We start from the raw sequence: 27,694 nt of genomic DNA, 5'->3' as shown, positions 1-27,694 counted from the left end.
ACTGTTGAGTGGTGTGATCCAGTGCCACATGTCCAATTGACCTGGATGGTACCACTCCTGAGGCCACTAGAAACAGTGTAGAAAAGACTTGTTTGTATAAAGGCCTTTCTTGGTAGCTCAATCTGGATGTGTGGAGAATTCTTTCATCATCTTTCTTTCAAAACTTCCATTTGGCTGCACTCTGCGCCAATAAGTGAATAACTACGATGGGAATTTACTGCTCTGCTTTATTTCTAACTCCCTTGCTCAGAGATTTTGAGGGTTTTCCAGGGAAAGAAGGTTGCTTTCTTTTTCCTGGAAAAAGGAATCCTTCATCAACCCTTTACTATCATGCTGCCAATTCATACCTACATGTCTCTGCAAATGCTTCCAATGATCTTACATGACTTTCTACTCCTTGCCCACCTGAATTTCAAATTCCTGCTTGATCAGTGCAGCCTCTATAGACGACTCTGACTCTCTCCCTGCCTTCTTCCTCCTCCTACCCCCTTTTGTTTCTGTTCCTTATACATATTTGTAATGTATAGCACTAGAGTCATTTCTTTTCTGGACCATGCCTTTTGCCCTGCTTGAATGGTGCATTTGAGATATGTGAAGTACTTTGGAAAGGCGGGGCGGGGGGCAAAGATAAAGAAACTACACACTCTGAATAAACTAAATTTTTCACATGCATGGTATAATACTGGTATTTCTTTTTCCTTTTTTTTGGGGGGGGGGAGTGGTGGTGTTAGAGATGGAACCCAGGGCCTTATGCAGGCTAGACAAGCAACTCTCCTGAGCTTATAATTCTAGACCAAACTGCATAGTTTTAAAAATTATTGTAATATCCTGATAACTTTATTTTTTTGTAGACTTAAATCAACTGGTCACCTTAGAATTGGAAGGAAACAATCTCAGTGAAATCAATGTCAATCCTTTAGCTTTTAAATCTTTGAAGAGCCTATCTTATCTGCGTCTGGGAAAAAATAAATTTAGAATTATACCACAGGGTCTTCCTGCTTCTATTGAGGTACCACTATTCTTCTTCTAATGTTTTAAATGTATTATACTTTAAATACAATATACAACAAAACAAACAATAAATCTTAAAAGACTATGGTGATATCCATTAAACTCAGTAGAGTTTTGGTGCTGTATACAGAATTCACTATAACCTGAGCTTCTATGTCCTGAAAAAAGTGAAAAATGATGCTGCTGACAGCTCTTGGAGGGAATGAGGAAGGGGAACTGAGAATATGAATAGAAACCCCAACTTCCAAAAGGTACTCTGAGTCCCAAAACAGCTTAAACTATCCCAAACAAGAACCATGAATTTCAACACAGATGAAGCTCAAAACTCATAGACCTCCTGTCTCCACTCACAAGCAGCAGATAGAATCACAGATACTCAGACTGAATAGCAACCGCAAAGGCTTTGATCATTCCAGCAACTCTATAGCTTAAAATTTTTGATGGATCCCTATCAAAACAGTCTTGTGACCATCTCCAGGCCCAGAGCCCCATCCTCATTTCACCCTTGCAGCACCTCCCCAGCAGTTTCCAGAGGTGCAGTTTCCTTGCTGCTGGTGTTGTGTGTGTGTGTGTGTGTGGGGGGGGGCGGCTTAGGTCATCTATGGCCAGTTAGTGTCAACACTCCTCATTTCTTAGATTAGGAACACTGGGACCCAGAGTGTCTGTAAACACTGACAGACCCAGCCAGAAGTCAGGTTTCTTATCTGAGCTTCGTTTCGTTTCTACCACACTGTATGATCATTCCATCAGAACCCAGGATAGAGCTCACCCTGGCAGTGGCTCTAGTGAGCCAGAAAAAGGTCATCTATTGTCACTTCATGGCTACCTCCTTCCCTCTTTCTCATATTTCCAAACTAAGAGATGTTTGGAAATTAGTAGTTACGTAACACTGGAATTTACTGACACTTGGCTTTACATCAGAATTACCTGGGTTCTTAAGATGTATAGATTCTTGGACCTATTTCAGACATTCTAAGTCAGATCCTTTACAGAACAGGGTAGAAATTTAGATTTTTTTTTCTTTGAAAGGACTACTGGGGATTGAATCCAGGGTCTTGCACTTGCTAAGCAAGTACTCTACCTCTGAACTACACCCTGGCACTTTTAAAAATTTTGAGACAGGGTCTCATTAAGTTGCCAAGGCTGGACTCCAACTTGGGACCCTCCAACTTCAGCCTCCCAAATTAATTGAGATTATAAGCAGGTGCCAACACACCCTGATAGAATTTTCTTAAGTATCAAAATTTTATATAGATAATCCATGCAATTGGTAAAACACATACAACTTGGATGATATGTAAGAACAATGTGCCCATTCCCATACCTGATCTCATTCTGGCTTCTCTCTCCAAAGAGACCTACCTGGGAGCGCTGGGCATGCAAGCATACAAGTGCAAAGCAAACACCATAAATCCTTCCTAAGTCACTGCTGCATGCCAGCCTCCCCCAATTCCACCCCTGAAGTCTGTCTCACATCATTCTTTCCTATAGCTGTAGTTGTCAGCACAGGAATGGGTATGCCACGACTTAGTTCCTGACTGAGGTACATTTAACTTTTTTAAAATATTTTTTTAGTTGCAGATAGACACAATATATTTATTTATTTATTTTTATGTGGTGCTGAGGACCAAACCAGTGCCTCAAATATGCAAGGCAAGTGCTCTACCACTGAACTACAACCTCAACCCTGAATTGTAAACTTTAAAAAACTCATGAGGTGATCCTAATGTACAGACAAGTTTGGGGACCAATGATCTAGTTCACTCTTAATACATATGAAGGTAAAAGTGAAAAGCTGCAAGTTACTTTAATAATACCTGAATTAAATGACAACGGAAAAGTTATCATGATGAAAAGTTACAATGAATACGTAATGCCAATTCTTCTGAATTCTGTTGAAAACAAGAATTTTACAATTCATATCCTTTAGCTAAAAGCTCCTTCAATGCCAACTAATTTATCTTGAAGACAGCTAGCTATTAAAAATTTACTAATTGGGGTCTGAGGATATGCACAAGGCCATGGGTTCAATTCCCAGCACCACACACACACACAAAAAAAAAAAAAAAAAAAAAAAAAAAAACAAAGAAAAGAAAAAAATTTACAAAGTGTTCTAGCAAACTCTATCAAACTAATAGTTCTAACAAACTCTAGCAAACTTGGCTGGTTCTAAATTAAGGCTCTTAACTAATTAAAATTAACTTTTAATTAAATTAAATTCAAATAACTCTAAAAACATGAGCCTAAAAAAATTAATTACCACATGGGGTCGTGGGAAGCTGTTCTGGAGGACTAGCCCCTCTTGGGCACCAGCTCTGGACCTTGGGCAAGCATTGCTGTCTCTCTAGGCTCAAGTTCCTAACTAGTGAGTGGAGATAAATAATTTCACCTACTTTCTGGAGCTTTGAAGTACAAATAAGATATTGTGAATCAGTTTTATAAATTAGAAAGTTTTATATAAGAATGTGGCATGCTATATTTTATAACATAGTATGGCTAAAAAATTAAATGAAATTCATTTAATTCCATAATCAGGATAGACAGTACTTTTTATTTTACTAGTTATAAAATAGGACAACTTATAAGTATGAACTCACTTGAAAGAGCAATAAAACTCTTTAGATAACACTAAATAAGAAATCTTCATTAAAATTTTAGTCTCTGAAAGTGAAAATATTTATCAACTAACACAAATGAAAGAAAAATAAGTCTTTTCTCTTAATTATAGGAATTATACTTGGAAAATAACCAAATTGAAGAGATAACTGAAATTTGTTTTAATCAAACCAGAAAGATTAATGTGATTGTACTACGTTATAATAACATAGAAGAAAACAGGATTGCTCCTTTAGCCTGGATCAATCAAGAGTAAGTATATTCTACCTCTTCACTTTCTTAGTGAGCTCTCACCCTACCCCAGGTTTGATTACTCTGTAGAGTTGTTCATGACATGACTAGTATTAGGATCACTACTGCCTACTGGACACCCTATTGCATGCCAAATGCTGAGCTGCTAGCACACAAATGCCACCCTAGCTCTGCCTTCCACACAGGTTGTCAGGAGGTCCTCCTGTACCTCACTGCCTTCTTTTATCCAAACTTTCTCTTTCTTTGGCCTAACAATGGAAGCAGAGAGTAGAATCCATCTTCCTGGACAGGAATCAGCAGGCTCACTGCAGCCCTCAGTGAAGTAAGTAGGAGGCAGCTGGGGTGAGCCTTGGCAGCATGTCACAGATGATCTGGACAGGCTGGGTATGTCCTGGAACAATGTACCACAAGTAGCACAGCCTCTGAAACAAAGGTTGTTCAGAGGTGGAATGGAAAGAAATGAAAAGAGGCCTTTGCTGGTAATTGGAGGGTACTTGACGCCCCTGTGTGTAGAGGAGTCTTCCTTAAGTGAAAAGAGATGGGCAGAAACCCCAAAAGACTCAGGTGAGGCTCCTGGTACAAGCCAGGAATTCAACACATTCCCCAGGTGCTCTAACGAGTAACAACTTCTAGATTCCTCAGTCTTATCCCAAGTTCTAGGTGTGGCACATCATCAAATCAAATGTGAAATGAAAATGTGGGGAGAAATACAAAATAAGTAAAAAACAAACAAAAAACCCAAGCAAAAAACTTTCTTGCTCAGGGCTCCTGGATTTCATCTCTCTCTTTTTTTTCTAATTAATTTCTTCTTTTAATATTTATTTTTTAGTTATAGGTGGATACAATATCTTTATTTTATTTTTATGTGGCGCTGAGGATCAAACCCAGTGCATGTGAGGCAAGTGCACTTCCTCTGAGCCAAAATCCCAGCCCTGGATTTCATTTCTGATTCAACAGTTCAACCTTAGAAATATTTCAGGGACATCTTTGGGCCTCCCCATTAACCCAAAGATGTAAATTTCTGCTATGCCCTAGGGAGGCAAATCTATAGCTAGAAGACAGTGTGGGTGATGGGAAGAAGATGAGCCTTGCAAACAGACGGACCCATACCAGCACACAGTTACGCTTATGTTTAGGATCATCACTGCAGACTGGTGCTTATAAGAAAACAGCTAGCATCACATTTGGCCCTATCAAAATTCAGAGTTGCTAGTCGCTACTCTGACATTTCCTACCCTGTTCACTTTTTCTTTGCCACAGGAACCTAGAATCCATCGACCTGTCCTACAACAAGCTCTACCACGTGCCTTCCTACCTGCCCAAGTCTCTGCTGCACCTCGTGCTCATAGGGAACCAGATTGAACGGATACCTGGCTATGTGTTTGGTCACATGGAACCAGGCCTGGAATACTTGTACCTGTCATTTAACAGACTCACTGATGATGGTTTGGACCGAGTCTCATTCTATGGGGCATATCATTCTCTGAGAGAGTTATTTCTGGATCACAATGACTTAAAATCTATACCACCTGGGGTGCAAGAGATGAAAGCACTACATTTTCTGAGACTGAACAACAATAAGATTCGGTAAATTTTGGCCTTTTCAAGTATCAATTAAAATTGTGGTTGACAAAATATTTATATCATTAAACAGCCATGACATGAACTTTGGGATTTACCTAAAAAAAGAAAAAAAGGGGTGGATGGGATGGATTAAATGGGGTTGGGTTAAAAAAAAATTGGCAATGCTAATAACTCTTGAAGCAAGGTGATAGGTACATAAGAATTCATTATGTTTTTTCTTTTTTCCACGTTTGCAAATTTTTATAGTATTACTGAATATTATTACACAATACTTTAGAACATTGAGGACAGGTTCAAATAAGGTTGTGAAGTAATAAACAGACTATGCTACTACATATGAAATTTGAAAGAAACTTATCTGCATAGCACAAACAAATATATGCTAAAATTAAAATACATTCTATCTAGATTTTTCTGAAGGCAAAAAGTTTTTTTCTGAAGGAAAAATTCTGAATGAATTTACTGAGACTCAACTTTGTTCGCTTTTAGGGATATATATATATATATATATATATATATATATATATATATATATATATATTTTTTTTTTTTTTTGCATATTTTAAGAAATTACCTGTCCCTAGATAGCACAACTAAGTTAAGAATTAAGCTGGACATTTTGTGAATGTGATCTTTTCCATTGGCAATGAGGAAGAGGGAAACCTAAGCTCTCTCAGAATTATGCCCCTTTCCCCTTCCCTATTTCTAAAATTCCAAACTAAATGCCTAAAAAACAAAGTAAAAGAAAGGTTTAAGAATTTTTAGAAGTACGGGAGGAAGTGGCGAGTGAGGAAGGCTTTGTTAAAATTCAGCTTCAAACTTTGGGGGCCAAATAATTTTAGAGGTTATGCATCAGGAGACATAATGTATTTGTCTCACTGTTAGTGATTCTAAAATTTATCAGGGGATTTATGTGGTCACAGCCTGGGGACTCTTAGCACAAACTTTCCTCTCATCATTGAACCAATGGTTTCATTCAGAGAAGGTTATTGCTTGAATCTATTATTTCATTAGAGGTAATGAAACTATGAATTTCTATTTTTACCATTCTTTCCATGCTTATTAGCTGGAATCCCTCTCTAAAGAAATTTTGCTCATCAACTAGGACTGTTTTGCTACTCTGAAAGGATGGACAAAACACTCAATTCTTTCTTTACAATGCCAGTCAGAATAAGTTAATGCCTATGGTATTCTACTTTAATATTTTGTTTTGGGATGCCCTCTTTCCCTGGAGAATGAACACATGCATGAAGTCCATATGGTAAGCCAGAGACTGGAGAAGGGCCAGTCAGACTTTTTTTTTTTTAGTTGTTGATGGACCTTTATTTATTTATTTATTTATATGTGGTGCTGAGAATGGAACCCAGTGCCTCACACATGCAAGGCAAGCACTGTGCCACTGAGCCACAACCCCAGCCCAGTCTAGGACTTTTTAAAACCCAATATATGGGAATTAATGCCCTTCAAAAGAGCTGCATTAATTCCTGGCAAGGGCAATGCTCCCAATGATCCTACCAGCTTCTCAAATTGCTACCCAGGAGACCAATCCTCCAGGAAATGATTCCTTTGGGGGACAAAGCACTTCAAATCTTAACACAGTGCTTCTGGTTTTCAAATCACAGATAGGAAGATTTCCCCCACTTGCAGGGTGTTATCATGCTGCATTCAAATGTATTTATAGCTTCATTTTTCACATTTCAATCTTTAATATAGTTGGAATATATTCTGGTTTATGATATGAGAAAAGGATCCAACTTTATTTTAAGAACAAAAGCATTTTTTTAAACAAATGTAAAATTTCAACTCCTAAATCATGAAGGCAGATTATTACTTGGACCATTTATGATTTGCACATCTATTTTTCCTTAGGAATATTCTTCCGGAACAACTTTGCAACGTTGAAGAGGACAGTGACTCAACTCTGGAACATCTTCATCTTGAAAACAACTATATTAAAGTTAGAGAAATATCACCCTATGCATTTTCATGCATAAGATCATATTCAAGTGTTGTTCTCAAACCACAAAACATTAAGTAATTCAAAGATTTCTTGTGACATTTATAAATTTTACTCATGTATTTGTTGTAGTAGCATTTGTCATTAATAAGAAATACAATCCTCATGTTATACTCAATATCATTATGCTGTCAATTGATTTGCCAATCCACAGATGAACAACCAAATATACATAATGCAAAGGGTGTAGTCTTCCAGCTTTAAGGAAGGTGAAAACCCTCAGTTTCCCACCTCTAGAAAAAAGCCACATCGCTAAAATATAACGTTATATATGCCTAGCTAGACCAGGAGAGTCTGGAACAAATAAGGATCCAACAATGGTTGATCTAACTCCTGCTGTTAGCTGAGAACTCCTCAAGTCCCTTTAAAAATTATGCATGTTATGATTTAAGACAAAGAAACACACTCCCAGGAAAAAAAGAAAAAACAGAATTTATGAATTATTATTCTGTTAAAATAATGATTTGTTAATTTCTGTAAGATCCCATGCTATAATTACTGGTAAAAATATATCTCACTATTGGGTTAGCTTTAGTTCTTCTGTTAATTATATGTGTGAATTTAAAACACTATTGTAATGGTAACTTCTCGGTTTAGGTAACTGCACGGTGGTTATGTACATAGTTAGCATTAAGGAAAGATAGTTGAAGGGTACATATGAACTCTATACTATCTCTGAAAGTTTTGTAAGTCTAAATTTATTTTTTAAAGATAAAAAAATAGTACTTTCAGATCATCTTCATTATTCTTCATTCAAGATCAAAAGATTATGGAAAGCAGTAGAGTTTGTTAAAAATATAAATTATTTTTGACTATACTCTTATTAAATGTAAATCTAATACATGTACTTTCTTTTTTTAAATATTTATTCTTAAGCTTTAGGTGGATACAATATCTTTATTTTACATTTATGTTGTGCTGAGGATTGAACTCGGTGCCTTGTGCATGCTAGGCGAGTGTTCTATCACTGAGCCACAACCCCAACCCACATGTACTTTCGAAAACCTTTGCTCCACTATCAAAGTTAGCACCTATGACTTTTGCTCTAATCTACTGAAATGCATTCAGTTCAACTAAACCCAACTTAAGTAGTGTTTTCATTTACCATACCTACCCAAACCACATATTAAAGTTTTCATTCCACAATGACCTTTTATCTTTGCATTGCTAAAATAACACAGAGAGTTTACCCTAGGTCTTCTCAAAGGAGTCACCGCGATTCGGTGGCCTTGGCTGGCTCCTTGTAAATTTCTCTAAAGGGTTTTGGCTGAAAAAGAGCCACTTAGAAGGTGCACACCCATCTTTTTAAAAGGGCAGCAGCATTCTCCCTGATGTGTGCATTTCCACATTTTCAAAAGCCATTTCCTCTACCCTGAATCAGCTATGATTAGCAAAGACCTGAATGACGGTCCACCCCAGACGTACATCCCCACTGAGACTAGTTGCAGTGCATGAGAAGAACTGGGATTGCCCAGCACTCATCAGGCACTCTGAAGACCTGGAAGTGACAAAGAAGGCCTTTCTGGATACAGATTCTGTCTTCCACACTCAGCTCCCATAGCAGCCCAAGGTATGTACCTAAGTGCGACCGACTGGCAGAACAGGCCCAGGGGTCCGCGGGCGTGGTAGACACGTCACACCAATTGGAGGAGGGGCAGAGCAGAGCCGCTGCCTGCGCCTGCAAAGTAGGCAGACCTGCGACCGACTGGCAGAACAGGCCCAGCGTTTCCATCAGCGTGGTAGACAGATCACCCCAATTGGAGGAGGGGCACAGTCACCGCCTGCCCCTGCAAGGGAGACTTTTCAACTATACAAGAGCAATATAAATATATAGGGGGAAAATTTCAAAAACACAACAGTTTCACCAAGCAGAAAGAAACGCGAGCAGTATGAAAAGACAAGGAAAGAAAGGACCACAAGCAATGCAGGTCAACTCAACTTTAGAAGAGGTAACAGCTGCAGCAGATGGAATGTCAGATAAAGAATTCAGGATATACATGCTTCAGATGATCTGGAGTCTCAAGGAAGACATTAGACAGCAAAATCAGACAATGAAAGATCACTTCGACAATGAATTACATAAACAAATCAAGGAAGCAAAAGATCAACTATACAGGGAGATAGAGGTTATAAAAAACAAACAAAAAGAAATCCTAGAAATGCAGGAAGCAATAAACCAACTTAAAAACTCAATTGAGAATACTACCAGCAGAGTAGAACACTTAGAAGATAGAACATCAGACAATGAAGACAAAGTATTTCAACTTGAAAAGAACATAGACAGCTCAGCAAGACTGTTAAGAAACCATGAGCAGAACATCCAAGAAATATGGGATAACATAAAGAGACCAAACTTAAGAGTCATTGGGATACAGGAAGGTATAGAGATCCAAACCAATGAGCAATCTATTCAATGAAATAATACGAGAAAACTTCCCAGACTTGAAGAATGAGACAGAATCCCAAATCCTAGAAGCCTACAGGACGCCGAATGTGCAAAATCATAAGAGATCCACATCTAGACACATTATAATGAAGATGCCCAACATACAGAATAAGGAGAGAATTTTAAAAGCTACAAGAGAAAGGAAGCAGATTACATTTAGGGGTAAACCAATCAGGATAACAGCTGATCTTTCAACACAGACTCTGAAAGCTAGAAGATCCTGGAATAACATATTTCAAACACTAAAGGAAAATGGGCTCCAACCAAGAATTGTGTATCCAGCAAAATTAAGCTTCAGGATGGAAGATGAAATTAAAACCTTCCACGATAAACAAAAGTTAAATGAATTTGCAGCTAGAAAACCATCTCTTCAAAACATCCTCGGCAAAACATTACAGGAAGAGGAAATGGAAAATAACAATGAAAACCAACAGTGGGAGGTAGGACAGTAAAGGGGGGAAAAATAATCAAAGAGGAAAACAAACCATGTTTAGTAACATAAATAAACAAATACGGCTGGAAGAACAACCCATATCTCAATAAAAACCCTAAATGTTAATGGCTTAAACTCACCAATTAAGAGACACAGGCTAGTAGAATGGATCACAAAACAAGACCCAACAATATGCTGCCTACAGGAGACGCATTTGATAGGAAAAGACATACATAGACTGAAGGTGAAAGGTTGGGAAAAATCATATCACTCATATGGGCTTCGGAAACAAGCAGGAGTGTCCATACTCATATCAAATAAAATAGATTTCAAGCCAAAGTTAATCAAAAGGGATAAAGAGGGACACTACATACTGCTCAAGGGAACCATACACCAACAAGACATAACAATCATAAATATATATGCCCCACACAATGGTGCAGCTATGTTCATCAAACAAACTCTTCTCACGTTCAAGAGTCTAATAGACCACCATACAATAATCATGGGAGACTTCAACACACCTCTCTCACCACTGGACAGATCTTCCAAACAAAAGTTGAATAAGGAAACTATAGAACTCAATAACACAATTAATAACCTACACTTAATTGACATATATAGAATATACCACCGAACATCAAGCAGTTACACTTTTTTTCTCAGCAGCACATGGATCCTTCTCAAAAATAGATCATATATTATGTCACAGGGCAACTCTTAGACAATATAAAGGAGTAGAGATAATACCATGCATCTTATCTGATCATAATGGAATGAAACTGAAAATCAACGATAAAAGAAGGAAGGAAAAATTATGCATCACTTGGAGAATGAACAATAAGTTACTGAATGATCAATGGGTTATAGAAGACATCAAGGAGGAAATTAAAAAATTCTTAGAGATAAATGAAAACACAGACACAACATATCGGAATCTATGGGACACATTGAAAGCAGTTCTAAGAGGAAAATTCATTGCTTGGAGTTCATTCCTTAAAAAAAGGAAAAACCATTTGGTATTTGTTTTTTAGGGATTGGCTAGCTTCACTAAACATAATCTGCTCTAGTGCCATCCATTTCCCTGCAAATTCTATGATTTTGTCATTTTTTAGTGCTGCGTAATACTCCATGGTGTATAAATGCCACATTTTTTTTATCCATTCATCTATTGAAGGGCATCTGGGTTGGTTCCACAGTCTAGCAATTGTGAATTGTGCTGCTATGAACATCGATGTAGCAGTATCCCTGTAGTACGCTCTTTTAAGGTCTTCGGGGAAAAGTCCAAGAAGGGCAATAGCTGGGTCAAATGGTGGTTCCATTCCCAGCTTTCCCATGAATCTCCATACTGATTTCCAGATTGGCCGCACCAGTTTGCAGTCCCACCAGCAATGTACAAGGGTACCCTTTTCCCCACATCCTCTCCAGCACTTGTTGTTGTTTGACTTCATAGTGGCTGCCAATCTTACTGGAGTGAGATGGTATCTTAGGGTGGTTTTGATTTGCATTTCTCTGACTGCTAGAGATGGTGAGCATTTTTTCATGTACTTGTTGATTGATTGTATGTCCTCCTCTGAGAAGAGCAGGAAGAAAAGATTAACATTAAACAGATAGATGAGGTGGGATGGAAAGGGAGAGAAAAGGGAAATTGCATGGTAATGGAGGGAGACCCTCATTGTTATACAAAACTACATATAAGAGGTTGTGAGGGGAATGGGAAAATAAACAAGTAGAGAAATGAATTACAGTAGATGGGGTAGAGGGAGAAGATGGGAGGGGAGGGGAGGGGGGATAGTAGAGGATAGGAAAGGTAGCAGAATACAACAGTTACTAATATGACATTATGTAAAAATGTGGATGTGTAACGGATGTGACTCTGCAATCTGTATTTGGGGTAAAATTGGGAGTTCATAACCAACTTGAATCTAATGTATGAAATATGATATGTCAAGAGCTTTATAATGTTTTTAACAACCAATAAAAAAAAATAAAATAAAAAAAAAAGGAAAAACCAACAAATAAATGATCTCATACTTCATCTCAAAATCCTAGAAAAAGAAGAGCAAAATAACAGCAAAAGAAGTAGAAGGCAAGAAATAATTAAAATCAGAGCTGAAATTAATGAAATCGAAACAAAAAAAACAATTGAAAAAATTGACAAAACTAAAAGTTGGTTCTTTGAAAAAATAAATAAGATCGACAGACCCTTAGCCATGCTAACGAAGAGAAGAAGAGAGAGAACTCAAATTACTAGCATACGGGATGAAAAAGGCAATATCACAACAGACACTTTAGAAATACAGAAGATAATCAGAAATTATTTTGAATCCTTATACTCCAATAAAATAGAAGATAGTGAAGGCATCGATAAATTTCTTAAGTCATATGATCTGCCCAGATTGAGTCAGGAGGATATAGACAACCTAAGCAGGAAATAGAAGAAACCATCAAAAGACTACCAACTAAGAAAAGCCCAGGACCGGATGGGTATACAGCAGAGTTTTACAAAACCTTTAAAGAGGAACTAATACCAATACTTTTCAAGCTATTTCAGGAAATAGAAAAAGAGGGAGAACTTCCAAATTCATTCTATGAGGCCAACATCACCCTGATTCCTAAACCAGACAAAGACACTTCAAAGAAAGAAAACTACAGACCAATATCTCTAATGAACCTAGATGCAAAAATCCTCAATAAAATTCTGGCCACTCGGATACAAAAACATATCAAAAAAATTGTGCACCATGATCAAGTAGGATTCATCCCTGGGATGCAAGGCTGGTTCAATATACAGAAATCAATAAATGTTATTCACCACATCAATAGACTTAAAAATAAGAACCATATGATCATCTCGATAGATGCGGAAAAAGCATTCGACAAAGTACAGCATCCCTTTATGTTCAAAACTCTAGAAAAACTAGGGATAACAGGAACATACCTCAATATTGTAAAAGCAATCTATGCTAAGCCTCAGGCTAGCATCATTCTGAATGGAGAAAAATTGAAGGCATTCCCTCTAAAATCTGGAACAAGACAGGGATGCCCTCTCTCACCACTTCTGTTCAACATAGTTCTCGAAACACTGGCCAGAGCAATTAGACAGACGAAAGAAATTAAAGGCATAAAAATAGGAAAAGAAGAACTTAAATTATCACTATTTGCAGGTGACATGATTCTATACCTAGCAGACCCAAAAGGGTCTACAAAGAAACTATTAGAGCTAATAAATGAATTCAGCAAAGTGGCAGGATGTCAAATCAACACACATAAATCAAAGGCATTCCTGTATATCAGCGACAAATCCTCTGAAATGGAAATGAGGACAACCACTCCATTCACAATATCCTCAAAAAAAATAAAATACTTGGGAATCAACCTAACAAAAGAGGTGAAAGACTTATACAATGAAAACTACAGAACCCTAAAGAGAGAAATAGAAGATCTTAGAAGATGAAAAAATATACCCTGTTCATGGATAGGCAGAACTAACATCATCAAAATGGCGATATTACCAAAAGTTCTCTATAGGTTTAATGCAATGCCAATCAAAATCCCAACGGCATTTCTTGTAGAAATAGAGAAAGCAATCATGAAATTCATATGGAAAAATAAAAGACCCAGAATAGCAAAAACAACGCTAAGCAGGAAGTGTGAGTCAGGCGGTATAGCGATACCAGACCTCAAACTATACAACAGAGCAATAGTAACAAAAACAGCATGGTACTGGTACCAAAACAGGCGGGTGGACCAATGGTACAGAATAGAGGACACAGAAACCAATCCACAAAACTACAACTATCTTATATTTGATAAAGGGGCTAAAAGCATGCAATGGAGGAAGGATAGCATCTTCAACAAATGGTGCTGGGAAAACTGGAAATCCATATGCAACAAAATGAAACTGAATCCCTTTCTCTCACCATGCACAAAAGTTAACTCAAAATGGATCAAGGAGCTTGATATCAAATCAGAGATATGGCATCTGATACAAGAAAAAGTTGGCTACGATCTACATACTGTGGGGTCAGGCTCCAAATTCCTCAATAGGACACCCATAGCACAAGAGTTAATAACTAGAATCAACAAATGGGACTTCCTCAAACTAAAAAGTTTTTTCTCAGCAAAAGAAACAATAAGAGAGGTAAATAGGGAGCCTACACCCTGGGAACAAATCTTTACTCCTCACACTTCAGATAGAGCCCTAATATCCAGAGTATACAAAGAACTCAAAAAATTAAACAATAAGAAAACAAATAACCCAATCAACAAATGGGCCAAGGACCTGAACAGACACTTCTCAGAGAAGGACATACAATCAATCAACAAGTACATGAAAAAATGCTCACCATCTCTAGCAGTCAGAGAAATGCAAATCAAAACCACCCTAAGATACCATTTCACTCCAGTAAGATTGGCGGCCATTATGAAGTCAAACAACAACAAGTGCTGGCGAGGATGTGGGGAAAAGGGTACACTTGTACATTGCTGGTGGGACTGCAAATTGGTGCGGCCAATTTGGAAAGCAGTATGGAGATTTCTTGGAAAGCTGGGAATGGAACCACCATTTGACCCAGCTATTCCCCTTCTAGGTCTATTCCCTAAAGACCTAAAAAGAGCATGCTACAGGGACACTGCTACATCGATGTTCATAGCAGCTGAATTCACAATAGCAAGACTGTGGAACCAACCTAGATGCCCTTCAATAGACGAATGGATTAAAAAAAATGTGGCATTTATACACAATGGAGTATTACTCTGCATTAAAAAATGACAAAATCATAGAATTTGCAGGGAAATGGATGGCATTAGAACAGATTATGCTAAGTGAAGCTAGCCAATCCCTAAAAAACAAATGCCAAATGTCTTCTTTGATATAAGGAGAGTAACTAAGAACAGAGTAGGGATGAAGAGCATGAGAAGAAGATTAACATTAAACAGGGATGAGAGGTGGGAGGGAAAGGGAGAGAGAAGGGAAATTGCATGGAAATGGAAGGAGACCCTCAGGGTTATACAAAATTACATACAAGAGGAAGTGAGGGGAAAGGGAAAAATAATACAAGGGGGAGAAATGAATGACAGTAGAGGGGGTAGAGAGAGAAGAGGGGAGGGGAGGGGAGAGGAGGGGGGATAGTAGAGGATAGGAAAGGCAGCAGAATACAACAGACACTAGTATGGCAATATGTAAATCAATGGATGTGTAACTGATGTGATTCTGCAATCTGTATACGGGGTAAAAATGGGAGTTCATAACCCACTTGAATCAAAGTGTGAAATATGATATATCAAGAACTATGTAATGTTTTGAACAACAAACAATAAAAATTTAAAAAAAAAGAAAAAAAAATAACACAGAAACTATGTTAACTTCACTTCTATTGTTACTCTCTCAGTGTTGTGTCTTGAAGCCAGACACCAGACTCAAAACTTAAATTTTAGACTTGGCCCCCCTTGAGCAGCTTCCTCTAATTTTTAAGATTTCAGTTATTGAATCTCTTTCTTCCTCTCTTTGTTATTTAATCTCTCTCTCTCTCTCTTTTTGTTAGTTTGAGGGACTGAACTCAGAGTTGCTTTACCACTGAGCTACATCCCAGCCCACTTTATTTTTCATATTTTAAGACAAGATCTAAGTTGCCCAGGCTGGCCTTGAACTTGCAAAACCTCCTGCCTTTGCCTCCCAAGTAGCTGGGATCATAAACATGTAACACTGCACTGGTTTAATCTTTTAATAGTTTTCCCATCACCCCAGGAACCTCCATCATGGCTTCACAGGGCCATTATGAGAACCAGAGAAAAATGTAAAGCATTTTGGAAAACTGACTGTAGTTATTATCATCAATATTTCATGCAGTAACCAGCATATTCAACCAGTTTGGCAATTTCATGGTTAACTTTCTTTTTTAAATTTTTTATTTATTTATTTTTTTAGTCATACATGACAGTAGAATGCATTTTGATATATAATAAATACATGGAATGTACATACATCAATCATATTGTCTATTCTATTCTGCTGCCCTTCCTATCCTCCCTACTCCTCCCTCATGGTTAACTTTCAAGGCATGAAGGTTTGATTTCCTCCATCTGAGCTAATGTTATTTCTAAACAACTTTCTTTGATATCTAGGATTCTGAGATTTCAACATGAATAGAATAATATATGAATATAACTATTAGGCTCAAGGGTAAAAGACTAACTGCAGGTGCTTGAGAACAGAAATAGAATCTTCTGAAACAAAAAGGTTGGATTCATAATCAGTTTAGGAATGTAGGAGCATCACTAATTTAAACTGGCTGAGCATAATTTAAGATAGAAGATAAGCTTACGTATCCATTCAATAAGAATATTTGTGCAATATTTTCTGCTTGACTATAAACACATTGACATAAGTGGCTGAAGGACATCTAAGCCATAAAAGGGCCTCAAACTGAATAAGGTAAGTCAACTGAGTTGACACAGATAGATTACCAGCCATTCCTCCATTCATTTCTTATTTTGACCTCATTCAGCAGCATTTCAGATGCTGTTCTCTAGAGCGTGACAGAACAAAGTTCTCTCCTCTCTGCTAGGGCAATAAGCAAGAAATCAAGAAAGCAGGAAAATGCTGAGTCAGTCATTCAGGAGGCAATGCATATAGGACACTAGGCTAGGCCTCCTCTGCCTGGGCCTGGAGATTCCCAGGGAGGATGTGGCCACACCCAATGGCCTACAGAGACAACAGGCAAGGCTGATATCTGAGGAGCAGGCACATTGTAGCCTGTTTTGCACATCTCTTCCCAGCTTACAAAGGTAACAGAATTCCTAGTAAGAGCCTAAAATTAGAATACCTGATTGGAACTTTGCTCTTCAGTTGGAAGATTCATTTTTTTCAACTGTTTTTATAGTTTAAAAAACATATCCAACATGGAACTTGTTCAGTCTTGAAATTTCATCATGTTCTGAATGGAATGTTTTAAGTCCAATAAAAAACAGTGATAAATGTTCTTATAGCAAACATTCTCCATGATATAAGATGATAACAAACAGATGTTTGATTTGGCCTCATAAATGTACTGTAACTACTAATACATATGTACACCAAGGAAGTCCTGGCCTAGCCATGGTCTAAAAATATAATCTTCATATATATATATATATACACATACATACACAAAGGATGCTAACTGTATTTTTAAAAATTAATTTGAGGTACTGGGGATTGAACTTGGGGCACTCGACCACTAAGCCACATCCCCAGCCCTATTTTTGTATTTTACTTAGAGACAGGATCTCACTGAGTTGCTTAGCGTCTTGCTTTTGCTGAGGCTGGCTTTGATCAAACTTGCAATCCTCCTGCCTCAGCTGCCCAAGTTGCTGGGATTACAGGTGTGCGCCAGTCCAGCTGTATTTTAAATTTTGAGGTGTGACTCATTATATATATGAATACTTTTGAAAGCAATAAGGTGTGCTATAGTACAGGACATATATAGCCAGGTATCATGAAGAAATAATTATATCAGGAACCAGGAAGCCCATGTATATTCTTCAGTGACAAATTATGCAGTCATTTTACCACTCTAGGATTCATTTGATTCAATTATAAAAATAACATATTTGGAACAGATCAGTGTTTAGCACACTTAGGGCTTTGTGTTTCTGACAAGGAAGTAATAAGTACATGTCTTCCAATTCAGGCAGTTTTGCTCTCATCAGAAAGGGTGCGCTCCCCCTCACCCTTTTTTTCTTCTTAAAAAATCAACAGACTAGGTACTATCTAAATGACATACCAGCTTTTACAATCTATGAAGGGCATATAGCCATCTTCCTTCCCCTTTCCCCAGCTCTACCTACACTCCCAGACAACCAGACTGGAGAGCCCTGGTCTTAGGCAGGGGCTGCCTGTTGTTCCTTTGGAACTTGAACAAGCACAGGGGAGCAGAGTTAGCCCTGAGCAGCTTGTTGCCCATAAGTCCTGAGTGCTCCTTTTGAAGGGAGAGGCACAATGCCACAGAGCTCACAGACCTACTGTGAAGCAGACAGGTGACAACATTGGACTCAGAATGTACAGGTAACAAAAGACAGTGACAGGGGAGTATGTGATCAAATCTGGACTCGACCTTCATTTTCTGACTCTGAAGCATGCTCCTTTCCTATTGGACCATGCTGTCTCCCTGAGTGACTCCCTGAGTCACTCCCTGAGTGACTACCAACACAGAGGTGAAAGATAGTCAAAACCACCTCTCCTTGGGTTGGTATTGTCAGATGGCACCATATACATCTTAGAGGTCTTTCTCATTAAATCAGAGTTAATTACTAGTTAAGATGAGTGCTTTTATTAAGTTGGGGGAAAATGCCCACAATATTATAGAATTGAAAAATCGCATGAGCACAGCATGGGTACCTCCACCTATTATCAGGGCAGCAAAATTATTCCCATTCACACATAGTTATTCCAGTAACTCCCTCCAACCCCCAGTGCTGGGATCAAACCCAGGGCCTTGTGTATGCCAGGCAAGCACTGTACCACTGAGCTATATCCTGGGCTCCACTCCAGTAACTTTTTAATAATATATTCTGTAAACCTTTGAATCCATTTGCAGTGTTAATAAATATGACAATACTTGTTTTAAGATTACTTTAGATTTGGTAAGTATATGAAAATTTAAGCCACAAAATTTAAGAACATGGCTAAAGAAAAAAAAATTTACTGGCAGCACACTCTGTAAGCACAGTGCTATAGGCAAAAATGTTTTCACTGAATTGAGAAACTTAGGGATAAGAAAGGATGCCTGTGATATAACATGGTATATAATTAACACTAACTCCTACAATATACACATGCAGTTCAGAGAAGAAAAGTTCAACTGGTCTGAGCTGGGTCTGGAGACAGGAGATGTATCAATAGAGGGCAGGGGATGAAGGAGCATAACTCAAGCATGTCTTAGATCTGGGCTCACTGATCAACAGGAAGCTGGCCTCACTGCAGCAGGAATGAGTAGCAAGGGGAGGTCCACCAAGTCCAGGCAGAAGTGTAGCATGCCACCAAAACACCCTGAAGGGGGAAGGCTCCTATGAAAGCAGCCGTGTAAGAAAGGGAAAAAGATAACCAATCACGGCAAAAATCCAGAACACACAGCAACTTTGGAGGCTGAGGCAGAGGAATCACAGGTTGAAGGTCAGTTTCAGCAACTTAGTGAGACCCTGTCTCAAAATAGCTCAGTGTAAAGTGCCCCAGAGTTCTGTCCCCAATACAAAAAGAAAAAAAAAAAAAAAAAGCCAGAAACAGAGTGAGTGGGAACCTACACAGCACAGATGCAAGAAGGACTCCAAAAGAAATTCAAACAAGTAGCTGTCTGAACAAATAAGGGGACACACAGAGAAGTTACCAGAGAGGACAGCTGAACCAAGTCTTATGCTACTGTTGGGAAATTGTGAAAAAGAGCCATTTGTAAGAAAACAGCGACTGAAGCTGGAGCGTCATGGTGGGGTTTACACCAGAGGATGGGGAGGATGGTAATGACAGGAAGGCACAGGATGTAGCCCAAAGCCAGGTTAGGACACATGCCTGGAGGGGTCTGGGAACAAAAGGGCAGGTGACACTCATTTGGGGTGGGGGGAAGCAAACTTCATGCCAGTCTTCATGATTTAAGCCTCTGATCTCCCAGATTCCCTACCAGGCTCCCTTCCTACTGAACAATGGAAGAGTTGTGCCTAAAGTCCAGCTCCTCAGAAAGTTTCCACAAGCACTTGCCCATCAGTCCTCAGTGCTCCACCACCTGGGACAGATCTGTGCATATTAATTAGGTCTGTATTGATTATCTTGTAGTACTAGTTAGATATTGATTATTTCTTTGTATATGTGGGTGTTGTAAAGTAGCTGCTTCTCCAAAAAGATCATGAAACTTAGGAGAAAAGAGAAAAGTGATTTCTTGGACCCTTGTATTCTTTGCTAAAATGGCTGTTGGGTCAAGAGTTCCATCTCCCTGTTCCCCAGGGTAAACTGGATCAACTCATGAGTTGTCCAAAGTTGATATTAACAGTAATCCTAAACAAAACAGAAATAAATTTGCAAACCTTCAGGATTTTCAAAGGAAAAATGAGAAACTAAATGGAAAAATATTTATACAGGGCCATAAAATTAATTATGAATAATTTCTCCTATTCATATTTCTTGAAATGGACATGAGAAAGCAGAGTGTACTTTTTTGTATTCTGGGGATGAACCCAGAGGTACTTTACACTGATCCACATGCCCAGTCCTTTTTATTTTTTGAGACAGGGTCTTGCTAAGTTGCTGAGGGTCTCACTAAGTTGCTAATGTTGGCCTCAAACTTGCAATCCTCTTGCCTCAGTCTACTATGTCTCTGAGATTACAGGCGTGTGACACCACGCCCAGACAGATTATAGTTTTTGAACAATTAACTCATGCTTCGACAACTGGTAATACTTAGTAATTGATCTGGCTGTTGTGCATAATAGCAACATTGACTATGTCCTTCCAAAGCCATCATTTAAACATACCATGAATTACTATGTTCCCGAGACGCTGACATAATAGAATACTCAAATTCTGCTGTTTAAGTGAAACCTCAAGAGTGGGATAAAACCTATAAGATATCAATTCCATCTCTCTCTCTTAATTAGAGAAAGAGAAGAAACTTTCCTCATAGAAGTATTTACAAACTCACAGATGACTGAACCAAGATCCTTGATCTACCTAAAATTAAAAAATATTACAAATACCAACCCCAGAAGTTTCTGTCCAGCTCTAACCTAATACCAGATGACCATTGGGGGCCCTTAAACTCTAGATGACTGTAAAGTGTAGAGATTCATCTCTTTTAGTTAAACAAAAGCAAAAACAAGTATTACTGTTCTGAACTGGGATTAGTATTAGCCATGGACCTGGCCAAGTGGCTTAGTCTGGGTATCAGTGTCCATGTTCACAGAATTGGGAAAACATCAGTATCTCACAGCTGATGGGATAATTAATGAGATGATTTCCTGAAAAAGTGCTGGGCAAAAGGCAGACATTAAATATAAATGAATGTTATGGCCTGTATTGACAGATCTCAGGAAAATGGCACCCTGGGAGTTCTGTGACTTGTTCAAGGCTGTCAGGCCTCTTAGCATTATTTACTTATTTATTTATTTTTGAGACAGGGTCTAGCTATGTTGCCCAGACTGGTCTCAAAACTCCTGGGCTCAAGTGATCCTTCCCACCTCAGCCTCCCAAGTATCTGGGACTGCAGCCATGCGCCACCACACCTAGACTGATGTTACTTAAAATTATGGTTTCTTAGATCCATGTGAAACAGTAGATGAAGGAGGGAGCCTAGGACACTAGCAGAGTTCTCAGCATACTGCTGTGTACAAGGTCAGAACATAAACACCTCAGGCTTCACAGCTGGGCATGTTCCAACAGGGAACCTGTGGCCATGCCAGCAGCTAAATAAACTACCGCTCTCCTGAGAAGAAGGCCCCAGATTTACAAGATTCATTTATGACCACCTTCCTACTGGGTCACAGTATGCTCATGTCCGTGGCACAGCACAGAGCAAACTCCAGTGTCAAACATCCCTGAGCAGGATGTCTAGGCTGAGAGAGCCCAGTGGGTAAGAAGGCTGGAATTCAGAATCTAAACTATTTCTCATCATAGGTTTAAAAAAATTCCTGGCCATAGCAAAGAAAATTAAGTTTGACCTGTGAGTATAATTCATGGTGGTTATCCATAACATCCCAAAAGGAGAAAAACTATATAGTATTTAAAATAGCCAGTCAAACAAGAAAAATATTTGATCAATAAGCTTGTCCTGTAGGTAGATTCCTACAGGACAAGCTTATTGAGAAATAACCTGAGTGAATCTCCAAGTGTCTCTTGCTAGCCTCCATCACAAGTCTGCACTGATAAACCCAAAGTTTGTGCAGCAGACTTTGGGCAGGGGGTTCCTGGCAAGTTTGTTCCTTTTCCCGTTTCACTACTGGCCCTCTGACCATCCACTCCAATTAAATCTCATCCAGTAGAACCAGAGGCACTTGTAAAAGATTTTCAGAGAAAGGAAAATCTACTACAAACTGCAGTCGTGCATTATACAAGTTATGATTCTTCATATCTCAAATTAGGATTTCACATGTTACATGTCTTTGCTTTGACTTGGACAGAAACATAAGGGACTTAAAATCTCTGCCAGAATTCAGTCCATCACATGCTATTATTTGCAAAGGAGTGAATGTTTCTAACTTAACAAAAGCACAACTATTTCTTCTACGAAGTTACATTTCCTTTTCTACATGAAAACTGATAGTTAAAACTTAGTTACTTTTTCCTTTGCATAAAATGTGAAGAATGTGAATTCCACACCAGGGAAAGCAGAATTGTATTAAAAATAACGCGTGACTACACTAAATGCTGTATTAGTTTGGAAAAGAAAAGGAATACATCATGTTATTAAAATGTCCTGGTTTGTTTCTAAGTAACAGAATCTCTGTGGTCAAATAAACTTACATTAAACTATCAGCTGATATAAGCAAATCATTTTGTAAGATGGGTTCTGCTTAAGATTTATTTTGCATAAACTTGGAATCACATTCACAATCACCAAAATTTATATGGGAACCGTTTCAGGGCTAATTCAACCAATATTGTGAAACTCAGAATAAAGAATGCATTATAAATTGTAAGTCTATTCTAGGGCAGTAGTTCTTAACTATTTGAAGGATGGGGCCCTTTTGAGACTATGATGAAAGCTATGATGGACTCTCTCTGCAAAAAAATATACACATGAAAACACTCTGCATGTACCAAAAGATTTATAAAATCTTTCCATAAATCCTCTAGGGATTCCTGTACCCAACATAAGAATCCCTGTCTAGTTAATACCTTAATTAACTTAAAATAAACTTTATAATATTTTACCAGAGTGGGCGGGGTATATAGCTCAGTTGGTAGAATGCTTGCCTTGCATGCACAAGGCCCTGGGTTCAATCCCCAGCAACACACAGACACACACATATACACAGACACACACACACACACACACACACACATAAATTAAAATAATATTTTACCAGAGTAAGGATAAACCAAAGGATTAAAATTAAGGCAAAGTGCCTTATTTTCTCTATTTTTTAAGCATTTATTCAACTTGTTCAGTAATATTTTCAAGGCTACAGAAAAGTTTAAAGAATATAATGAGCATCTAAATACCCTTCACCTATATTCATCGATAATACCGTCAATTCATTTAATCTTTTTTTCCTTCTGTATACATTTGTTCACCTATCTATCCTTTTACATACTTGTATCTAAATCATACCTATCCATCCACCCACTTGTATACTTGTATGTGTAACTATACCTGTTCATCCACCCGTCCATCACCAGGTGACAAGTCTAGACCATTTGAATGTATATTGCAGAAATCTTAATACTTCATTCCAATATGTCAATATGAATCACCTAAGAATAAGGATATTTTTCTCAAACAACCATGAGAAAATTATTAATTCTCTCAAATTATCAAATCCAAGAAATTTTACACTGATTCAATATTATCTAGCATATAATACCTGCTCAGATCTCACTTGTCCCAATAATGTTCTATGCTATCATGAATGAGGTTCAAGATGTAATCAAGGTTTATAGACCTGTTATTGGCCATTTCTCTAAGGAGCCCTAATTCCATCCAGTGGGGAGGGGTATTTAGAAACACAGATCTGGAAGCTAGATATGGTTACTACTCTCAGGTACTCTCAGTTCAAAGACGGGAAAGTTTATTTAAACCATTACTTATATCAATTCCTCAAAGCAAACTGACTTCTGAGACATTCTTTAAAAATATCTGACATCCATATAATATAATAAATTAAAATGTGGAAGTCCTTTGTCATTTATAAACTCAAATAAATTCTCACTAAATGACACTTTGTGGCAATAATTGATTTTTATAACTGGACACCTCAAGTAAGATGACAAGAGAGAGCTCCACCCTTTCACATTGCAGACTTGAGTACGTGAAAGCTCAGGGAAGCAGAGAACCAGGGAGATGCTTCCTACATGCTCAGAGAACTACTGCCATACGGGATTTCAGAGCTTGTTCTGTCAGCATTTTTCAAGATATGCTATACATTTGGACTTTAGTATAAAATTCCCTGGCTTTTAAAAATATCATATGCTCCAAACACAGCTACAGGCTGAATATTTCCTATGCTTCATGATCTACAGGATAAAGTAAATTTATTATAAACCCAAGTGCCTAGTATACCACGAGGGACACTTGAATATGAAAATAACCCATGAAATCTTAACCATCCATTTCTTCACAGAAGTTTTTTTTTGTGCAAAACCCTATGCTATGCAAATTTACACAAACATTTTTAAAGTGGCATTTCTACGTTAACACCTCCTTGCAGCCTTCATCCAACAGTGAGTTTCCTCAAACTTTCATCCTACTCTATGAAAACGGTTGTGGAAAAAAATGTCCTTGTTCTGAGGTTATTCCTACTGAAGTACTGAAGTATTAGGATGTATGCAAGTTCCTTCACCATACTCAAACCATTTGTTGGATGAATGGATGAATGGATGGTCATCCTTGCAGCAGCTACTACTACAAGAAAACATTATGCAAACCATTCCAATTCCATGAGAAGGTGAGGGCACACAACATACTGGCTAATAAACATCAGAAAACACAAATGGCTGGTAGGCATTGTGTGCATTCACAGTTCACCTCTACCACACAGCTCCTAGAGTACCTGCCTCATCAATTAATTTTTTTTAATATTTATTTTTTAGTTTTAAGTGGATACAACATCTTTATTTTACATTTATGTGGTGCTGAGGATCGAACTCAGTCCATCAAGCATTTTAGGCGAGCACTCTACCACTGAGCCACAACCCCAGCCCTACCATTAAATTTTTTATTTGCATGACACAATTTCTAAGGTCCTTCCCTGTTGTGATTTGTATTTGGATTGTGAACACTCCTGTTCATGTCTAGACCAGAGAAGGGGTGGACAGGGTTTCAGAAATCATATGTGACCTTGGCATTAATTTATTTTTATCTTCACCATGTTGCAATATATAGGGTCAAAAAATAAATTTGCATTTAAGTTCCTTTTAGGGCAATCAATATTTCTGTTCATAAAGTGTCAGTATAGGGGCTATTACTTTTCCAATTTATCTTCTTGTTTGCAATATAATAACGCAGATTACTCAAGACTTTGGTTTTTGTTTTCTGTCATGCACAGCATCTATAATCAAAATACTGTGTACTAATTAAAAATATTGCCATACAATTAGTTCTTCAATATTTAGGCCAAAGCCATATGAGGAAAAAATATCAAATGTATAGAAAAGCGGTCCCCTCCATAGGACCTCCTGAGGAGCCAAAGACAGGAGATCTTCCTCTCACAATGCTTAGGGAAGAGGAGGTACACTGCTGTGTTTGGAATAATGACCTGGGAAAAGGTGGCAGGAACAGCTTCTCCTAAGTTCTTGTCTGCTACGCCACATCTGGCAAAGGGGAAGTATGGCTTTCCACAGCACAGCCCCACGACAGGGAAGGCTGCACCCTGGGCAACACAGCTACCACACCGGCTACCACACCATCTGCAGAATGAACAGAGGAATGAGCCAAGCATACCAGCCCCTGCCAGCACCAGACTCCAAGGCCTATTTCTTCCCCCCAACCTCTAATCTGAGATCAAAGCAAGACAGCAGAGGAAGACTAGCTTAAGGCTCATGGTGAGAAGAAGAGAAAGCAGCCCTAATACACCTGTAGAAACATGTTACAGGAACTGCCTCCATCTCTCAAGAGTGAGGGGAGGGAACTTGGGTGGTGATGTGGACATAGTGTGTGCAAAGAAGTAAAAATATATGTCCCCTGAGCAGAGGAGTCTGAGCCCCAGACAACTGTTACTATATAAAAATAGGAACCACATATTGGCAAAACTTGATTTCTCCAGAGAAGTTGAAATCTTATAATCTTTAAGTATAGCAATTCCCACCTAATAAAAATACACACATGATCCGCAAATGATAGATTAAGAGTGTTCATAGCAGTTCTTTAATAGGTAATTAGCTCAGTAGAATATATGAATAACTTGTGGCATATTCCTGGGATAAAATACTATGCAGTAATGAAAATAAATTAATGACTTCTAACCATAGTGACATGGAAGGCTCTCAAAATGAATGCAAAATGCAAGAACACAGAGTATGGGTCTGTGATTCCATTTACATAAAGTTCAGGAAAGAACCTATGGTGCTGAAGTTAGCCAGGAGCTTTTTTTTTTTTTTTTTTTGGTGGAACTAGAGATTGAACCCGAGGCACTTCATCTCCGAGTTACACCCCCAGCCCTTTTTAATTTTTATTCTTTTTTAAATGTTTTTTGTAGTTGTAGTTGGACAATACCTTTATTTTATTTATTTTTATGTGGTGCTGAGGATTGAACCCAGGGCTTCACATGTGCTAGGTGAGTGCTCTACCACTGATCCCCAACCCCAGCCCCTTTTTTTATTTTTGAGACAGGGTTTCACCAAATTGCCAAGGCTGGTCTTGAATTTGCAATCCTCCTGCCTCAGCCCCCTTAAGCCACTGGGATCAGAGGCAGATGTCACTATGCCTGGCAACAGGGTTCCTTGAGGAGGATGAGCATGAAGATGAATTGAAGAAATGCTGGGATCACTTGATCAGGATGGATCAGTTTGTGAGAATGAACTGAAATGTACCATTATGATATGTTTATCTCATTGTATATATACTTCAATAAAAAGTTTAAAAACAAAACATTATGCAGGACAAACTGAATTTTACCCAAGAGCTTCCTGTTCATGACTGTGTTCTGATGGAATCCAGGCAGACGCTGGATGCCCTGGGCACAAGAATTAATACAATTCAGTTCAAACTTTCATGATGTTCCCAATTCATCAAGTTAACAGATATATTCACAACTAAAAGATAACTGAATAAATGAGAATATGAGCATTCTAACTCAAACAAGATGGCTGCCATTTCCTCAGGTGCTGGGAGCTCCGAGTACCACCTGAGCTATGCTGAGGACTGGTGGTGTGGGACTGTTGAGCTAGCTGTGATGGTCAGACTCAAGGTCCAAGGATGACTATTTTGTTTAAGTGAAGGGAATATGAACATATGCACATGTGAGGCATAAGTAGTCTCTCCATGACTGTAGTTGTATCGCTTCAAACAATGAGTGCCATTTCTCCGGAAAGTGGGAACAACAGATAATCAAGATTCTTTATGACAGGAAGTATCAGATTCTGATGATTGGTTGAAAAAGCTGCAAACAGACTGGCCCCGAATTCACACAACAACCAGGTGATCCACTGGGGACC

At 38.3% G+C, this 27,694-nt stretch overlaps 2 protein-coding genes across 5 annotated transcripts in view; one reads left to right on the top strand and one right to left on the bottom strand.

Annotated features, from left to right (window-relative positions):
* Positions 1 to 8,255, top strand: part of Ecm2 (extracellular matrix protein 2) — a 33,675-nt gene extending 25,420 nt beyond the window's left edge. For all 4 annotated transcript variants that reach the window (XM_027950963.2, XM_027950962.2, XM_071602546.1 and 1 more), the window contains 4 exons: positions 852 to 1,009; positions 3,740 to 3,879; positions 5,140 to 5,466; positions 7,333 to 8,255. In XM_027950963.2, the coding sequence (XP_027806764.2) occupies positions 852 to 1,009; positions 3,740 to 3,879; positions 5,140 to 5,466; positions 7,333 to 7,501 (794 nt within the window). In that variant the 3' untranslated portion in view covers positions 7,502 to 8,255. The remainder of the gene's footprint in view (positions 1 to 851; positions 1,010 to 3,739; positions 3,880 to 5,139; positions 5,467 to 7,332) is intronic.
* Positions 1 to 27,694, bottom strand: part of Cenpp (centromere protein P) — a 240,887-nt gene that overhangs the window by 81,410 nt on the left and 131,783 nt on the right. The gene's annotated exons all lie outside the window — the stretch shown is intronic.

This window comes from Marmota flaviventris, chromosome 16 (assembly GCF_047511675.1).
Source record: "Marmota flaviventris isolate mMarFla1 chromosome 16, mMarFla1.hap1, whole genome shotgun sequence".
Classification (NCBI taxonomy): domain Eukaryota; kingdom Metazoa; phylum Chordata; class Mammalia; order Rodentia; family Sciuridae; genus Marmota; species Marmota flaviventris.
The sequence above is the reverse complement of the archived record's forward strand: the minus strand, read 5'-3'. Positions and strand labels throughout refer to the sequence as shown.